Raw genomic sequence first — 7,185 nt, forward strand, 5'->3', positions numbered from 1 at the left:
AACACTTCCAACAGCTCTCAGTAATGGGTTACTCATTTGAGTAACCGTGAGTAACCGGTTACTCAATTTGAGTAACCGGTTACTCAAACTTTCTGTCCAATTGAAATTTGAATTTTACATTGAGTAATCGGTTACTCACTTTGAGTAATCGGTTACTCACTTTGAGTAATCAGTTACTCAGCTTTCAAAAATCAGTTTTTCAGTTGGATAACTCTTTTCTCACACATGTAACCTGTTACTCAATGAAGTAACATGTTACACACTACTTTTGAAAAATGTTTTAAGTCTTTTAAAAGTGTCTCACATTTTCTAAAAAATAGTTTGAGCAATTATACTTGTATATACTTAAGAGAGTTTAGGATAGAAGTACTTACAAAGACTTAATCTAATGTCTCATTTGTCTTCATAAGTCATCTTCCTTTTCTTCTTTTTGGTGATATTGGTGTCTTCATCAAAACCATGCCAAGGTCAGGAGCAAGATCTTCTTCTCACAATCCTATAGTAGAAAGAGTATGTGGAATCAACGGCTTCAATTCAATCTGAAAACGAGAACATGGGATGGCGATGCCCCCGTCCTCACTAGATCAAGTTGCTTGATACTTTTGCTTCTCTGAGAGTGTTTCACATTGCTATTTTTTTAGTGTTTCTTCTCTATGTTTTCCTAGTTTCTTGACACTTTTGCTTCTCTCAGAATGTTTCACATTGCTTTTTTTAGTATTTCTTCTCTGCGTTTTCCTAGTATCTTTTCTCCAAAACCCATAATTCTTATTTATAATACAACCTATATCACTTAAACCTTTAAAATTAAGTCATTTTAAATTTGAATAAATCTAATAACTTAGTTTAAGGAATTTTAGTAAACAGGTTTGACTCTTCCATTTTTATTTATTTTTTATTTCTGAAAACAAAAGGAAACTTCTAAAGAATATTCATAAGCCTCTTTCATTATTTATTTTAAGAAATCCAAATTTCCTTATAAAAAATCAACAAAAAAATAATCTTAATTATTTTCTATTTATTTAATATTGAAAAAATTAAAATAAATAATAAAAATCACTCTATTTTTTTTTTAGGAAAACAGTATAAGCTTCTAACAACCCATTTCTAATTTGAGTTTTTTTTATAGAAAAAGATATAAGTTTCTAGAATCTATTTGAAAAAAATCATTTGTTTATATTTTTTTGAGAATTCAATTCTTTTTCTTTAAAAACGTTTTGTCAAGATCTCGTGCAACAAGCCATAAACTCCTTACACAAAGAACTTCAATATGTGATTTTAGACCTGAAATCTAGGATATAACCCAAACTCTCATCTCCTACCCTCCAACCATCTTCTCCTCCAAAATATTGGATTAGAACCAATGGACTAGATATTTTAGGCATCATAGTATTTTAAATTTTATCAAATCCCCCTCCTCATAAAAAAATATTATGCTATATACTATTAATTTTTAAATGAAGATCATCTGTTTCATTTTTAGTAATTCATTTGTATACCAAATGACCAATCCAATTAAAAAATGGCTCATTATTAAACATAAAAAATATAAAAATTAAAAATAATTATGTTATATTACTTGATTTAAATAGAAACATACTTTTTTTAGGCATATGATTATTTTTCTTAATTTTTATCCTATCACATATGTTAAATGGGGAATACAATCTTCTATACTAAAATATATATTAGATTATACATCCTTTTATTAAATTAGTCGTAAAATATAAATTTAATAAAAATTTAATTCATTTATCAGTTATCAAAAAAGGTCGAATGAGTCATAAATGATAAAAGGGAAAGGTTAGCAAGGGTGAAACATGTAAAATCACAAGCATAGCACTCAGGATATAAAACCTCAAGCCAAACATGCCCTAAACGAACGGCAAACCTCATCAACCAATTCGGCGCATTCCTGAAGTCAACAAAGCCACGAAAAATGGCCAATCAAGAATTAGATGAAGACGAAATAAACCCTTTTACAATGCTCCTTACCAATGACCAAGACCACACACTAAACAGCTTCGCTACCGTACACGACGAGAGTACACCGAATCAACAAGACCTTCACATCCTCCGTTCGATTCAATCAACGGTGGTGATTCGCCAACTCCGTTCTGAGGGTCTTTCCTTCCAGCTCTGGCCAGCCGCCACCGCTCTCGTTACCCTCCTCGACCTCCACCGCATCGACCCTTCCAAAAGTCCTCTCTCCACCACCCTCTCCGCCGCACGCGCCGGCGCGAATAATCGCCCACTGAGGATACTCGAGCTCGGCTCCGGCACTGGGATCGTCGGAATCGTCGCAGCTGCCACCCTTGGATGCCACGTCACCATCACGGACCTTCCTCACGTGGTTCAGAATCTCCAGTTCAACGCGGACGCCAACAAGGAAGGCGTGGGGTCCACCGGTGGGGCTGTGAAAGTTGCGTCGTTGAGGTGGGGCCACGCTGATGACGTGGACAAGATTGGGCGGGAGTTCGATATTATTCTAGCATCGGATGTAGTGTATCATGACCACCTTTATGATCCGTTGCTTGAAACGCTGCGTATGATGATGCTTGTGAGTGGTGATGGAAAAGAGAGGAAGAAGATGGTGTTTGTGATGGCTCATTTGAGGAGGTGGAAAAAAGAGTCTTCCTTCTTCAAGAAGGCGAAAAAGCTTTTTGAAGTTGATGTGTTGCATAGGGATAGTCCTTGCGATGGGTCTAGAGTTGGGGTTATTATTTATCGTTTTGTTGGGAAGGTTTAGGTTTCAGAAAAGTGCACAAATCACCTGTGAAATTAGTTTTCAATTTCATTTACTATTGAAGTTTGTGCCCTTTTTTGTACTATGATATCTTTTTGGGATGTCTATTTGGTCATTCCGGATATCTAGCTGAACTTTATACTATGCTATTAGATCAACAAATTATTAGTAAGTTTGTTTCTTTTGTTCAACATAATTGTGAATAAATAATTACACCAAGTATGATCTATGTCCCATTACAACTGGGTCGCTGCATTTTCTTCCAATTGGATGAACACAATGTAATTGCAACTGCAATTTTAAACATAGTAAACTGACTAAATCCACAAAGTTCTTTCCTCTCCATTGTCCAATGTTTAAGGGGAAGTGTTATTTGTTAAAAAATTAGCCAAAGCATGGACATGTTTATCTTTCCACAATATACTGTCTATTTTTAGAAGGGACAAAGAATCTAATTTAAGTTCTGGGGCAGGTAAATAATGTTGGTTCTTGTGGATACATATCTTGGAAAATGCTTTCTTTGATGTCTCATAACAAATTAGCACAAAAAGCTCCTCTGTGAAAACCTTCCCGTGAACCAATATTTGTGATAAAAAGTTTAGTTGATATTTGCATTTTCACATTCTTGACTTTGTGTATGGTTCTCACAGAATCGATGTTGAAGGAAATGTTAATTTTCTTATTTGTTTTACCTTTAGCTCCAAGCTTCAATGACTTTCTCTTTCTCTTTTCTGTTTTTAGTTTAGTCTTTGGGCTTCTTTTCTTCAGCCCGTTTTCTTCTTTTTCTTTCTATTTTATTTCTTTGGGTTTGCTTTTCCTTAGGCTCATTTGTGGTGTTTAGTTAAAGCATTTTCTATTTATAGGTTGTAGGTTAGTTTTATTAGTTAGTTAGTTTTTCTATTTTAATATGTTTTCTCTTTCACTGGCTCCATCATTTTCTTCTCCAAGATTAAATGAAGTTTTCTTGTGTTTTTCCTTTTTCTTCTTCTTCTTCTTTCTTTTTCGCTGTGTAGTTTCTTTAAGATGGTATCAATGTTCTGATTTATCTTCCCAGAGTCTCCTTTTCTCCCTTTCTCCTCCTCGACAGATTCACCAATGGCTACACAAAACTACCATGTCGATCAAGGCAACAATCCCTATTACCTTCATCCAACCGAAAGCCCTGCGCAAATTTTGGTAACACCTCTCTTGAATGGAACCAATTACCACTCATGGGCTCGAGCCATGAAGCTCACCCTCGACACCAAGAACAAATTGAAGTTCATCACTAGAACTCTGAAACAACCACCACCAGACGACCCCTTGCACAATTTATGGAAGAGATGCAACAATATGGTTCTCTCATGGTTACAACGCTTAGTGTAAGAATCAATCGTCAAGTCAATATTGTGGATCGATTCAGTTGCTGAAGTTTGGAAGGACTTACAAGATAGGTTCTCACAAGGTGATATGTTCAGAATCTCATAACTACTACATGACTTCTATTATTTGAATCAAGGCAACCTCACAATATCTGAATACTTTGGTGAATTGAAGAGTCTTTGGGAAGAGATTGAAACATTTATGCCTATTCCTAATTGTAATTGCTCCACCCAATGTTCTTGTGGAGTAATTCCCCTAGTAAGAGGCTATAGAGAGCAGAGTTATGTAATCAGGTTCTTGAAAGGCCAGAATGAGCAATACGCTCCAGTAAGATCCCAAATAATGCTTCTTGATCCTTTACCTAATATAAGTAAAGCATTCTCCTTATTAAGCCAACAAGAGAGGCAGTTCAATATCCCAAACATCCATGACCCTAACCCTCAAAATAGAGCCTTAACTCTCAGCACAAACCAAGACAGATACAAGAATACAAATAATAATGTAGGGAACAACCCCAGTTTTAGAGGAAGGGGAGGCAATGTTTATAGAGGAAACAAACCTAGATTCAATAGTGGAGGCAGAAACCAAGGGAACAAATTTTGTACTCACTGCCAGAGAACAAACCACACCATTGAGACATGTTTCATCAAGCACGATTATCCCCCTGGATTTCAGAACAACAGATTCACCAAAATGGCAAATCACAAAATTGGCTTTCCCTTGGATCAAAGCAATGAGAACAGTGAGTTGCAGGCAATTAAATCAGGCCAAGGAGCTAGCAAATTGTTCACAGATGAACAAGTCCAGGGCATTCTGGACCTAATGCACAATGCCAAGGCAGGGGATCATATTGTTAACTCTGCCATACACACTAAGACATCCCCTACATCACCAGGTAATATTAAACCTTATTGGATTATTGACACAGGTGCTATAGACCATATTAGCAATGATATACATAATTTTCCAACCTCTAAGTCTATAGCACCAATGTTCATCACCCTACCTAATGGTGACAAAGTATCTACTTGCATTTCAGGCACCATTTTTCTTACCCCTGCACTTACATTAACTGATGTCCTTCTTGTTCCACAATTTCATATCAATCTTCTTTCAGTAAATAAGTTAATGTATACTCTCTATTGCCACTTCATTATTTCTTACAACAAGTGTTTGATTTTGCAGAACCATACCAAGAAGATGATTGGTTCAGCTAGGTCACACCAAGGACTCTTTTTGATAGATTTGCATGATTCTAGACATCTTATAGGACACTACTCTACTATTGATGATTTTGTTAAGACTAATAATGATTGCTTGTGGCACCTTAGACTTGGACATACACCAATTCCTGTTTTAATTCAGCTGAAAAAGTCTTTCCCTTATATTCATACTGCTCTTGACATCACTCCTTGCAATATTTGTCACATAGCTAAGCAAAAGAGACTACATTTCAATATAAGCACATCTATTACCTCTCAATGCTTTGATTTATTGCATGCTGACATTTGGGGTCCCTATTCAACACCATCTATATATGGTCATAAATACTTCCTTACCCTTGTTGATGACCACACAAGGTTTACATGAATCATTCTTCTAAAGACTAAAGCAGAGACTAGGTCTCATTTAATCCATTTCATCTCCTATATAGAAACTCAGTTTGATAAGAAACTGAAGTGCCTTAGGAGTGATAATGGAGTTGAGTTCTTGATGCATGATTACCTAAGTAAAAAGGGCATCATCCATCAAAGAACTTGTGTTGAAACCCCTCAACAAAATGGTATTATTGAGAGAAAACATCAACACATCCTCAACATAGCAAGAGCTATATTCTTTCAATCCAATTTGCCTTCTAAGCTTTGGAACTTTGCTGTCCAGTATGCCACCCACATCATGAATAGGCTGCCCTCACCCTTGCTTAAATAGCAGAGCCCTTATCAAGCCCTTCACAAATCCCTCCCTTCTCTGGACCATCTCAGGGTATTTGGATGCTTAGCATATGCCACCACTCTACTCTCTCACAGAACTAAATTCTAACCTATGGCCAGTAAGGCTGTTTTTCTTGGCTATAAGGAAGGAACCAAAGGATTCATCCTATACAACCTTCACACACATACTGTCTTCATCTCAAGAAATATAATCTTTTATGAACAATTTTTCCCCTTCCAATATAACCACAGCCATGATATCAATAATAACTCCATATGCAAACCTACCTTTCCATCCAACAATACCCCTATCCTTGACCCTAGGGACAACACCTATACTACCATACCAATTCCTCAGTCCTTACCACTAGACCAACACATTACCTCTCCTCAACAACACATCACCCAACCAACTAGACAATCAACTAGAATCATAAATCCTCCATCTCACCTACAAGATTATCACTGAAGCCTATCCACATGCACCCCTCAACAACCACAACCATCTTCAGGTACTTTATATCCCTTATCTTCTTGTATCAGCTATACTAACTGTGCTTCCTCTTACATGAACTTTTGTCTTGCTGTCTCAACCATTCTAGAACCCTCCTCCTACAAACAAGCCTCCTCTATACCCTACTGGCAAGAAGCCATGACTCAAGAATTAAAAGCTCTTCAACTCAATAACACTTGGTCCATTGTTCCCTTACCTGACAACAAAATGCCCATTGGTTGCAAATGGGTCTATAAAGTGAAATATCTTGCAGATGGCACCTTAGACAGATACAAAGCACGTTTGGTTGCCAAGGGCTTCACTCAAATGGAAGGGGTGGGTTACTTTGACACCTTTTCACCCGTTGTCAAAATTACTACCATCAGAGTCATATTGGCCTTAGCTGCTGCCAAATCCTGGTTTCTTGAGCAGCTTGACATTAACAACGCATTTCTTCATGGAGATCTCCATGAAGAGGTGTATATGCATCCCCCTCCAGGCCTTCTACCTCCTACATCCTCTCTGGTTTGCAAGCTTCACAAATCCCTCTATGGCCTCAAGCAAGCCAGTAGAGAATGGCATACAACCATGTCCACCAAACTTGTTTCTCTAGGTTTCACTCATCCATGTGCAGATCAAGCAATATTCACCAAAGG

The 7,185-nt window shown here is 37.0% G+C and overlaps 1 protein-coding gene across 1 annotated transcript; it reads left to right on the forward strand.

Annotated features, from left to right (window-relative positions):
• On the forward strand, positions 1,848-2,791 carry LOC109332187 (protein N-lysine methyltransferase METTL21A-like). The gene has a single exon (XM_019567074.1). It carries the CDS (start codon positions 1,937-1,939, stop codon positions 2,744-2,746), a length of 810 nt encoding a protein of 269 aa, XP_019422619.1. The 5' UTR covers positions 1,848-1,936; the 3' UTR covers positions 2,747-2,791.

The sequence above is a fragment of the Lupinus angustifolius genome, chromosome LG18 (assembly GCF_001865875.1).
Source record: "Lupinus angustifolius cultivar Tanjil chromosome LG18, LupAngTanjil_v1.0, whole genome shotgun sequence".
Taxonomy (NCBI): Eukaryota; Viridiplantae; Streptophyta; class Magnoliopsida; order Fabales; family Fabaceae; genus Lupinus; species Lupinus angustifolius.

Coding starts and splice junctions, on each gene's coding strand:
- LOC109332187 (XM_019567074.1), top strand. CDS start 1,937: ATGGCCAATCAAGAATTAGATGAAGACGAAATAAACCCTTTTACAATG.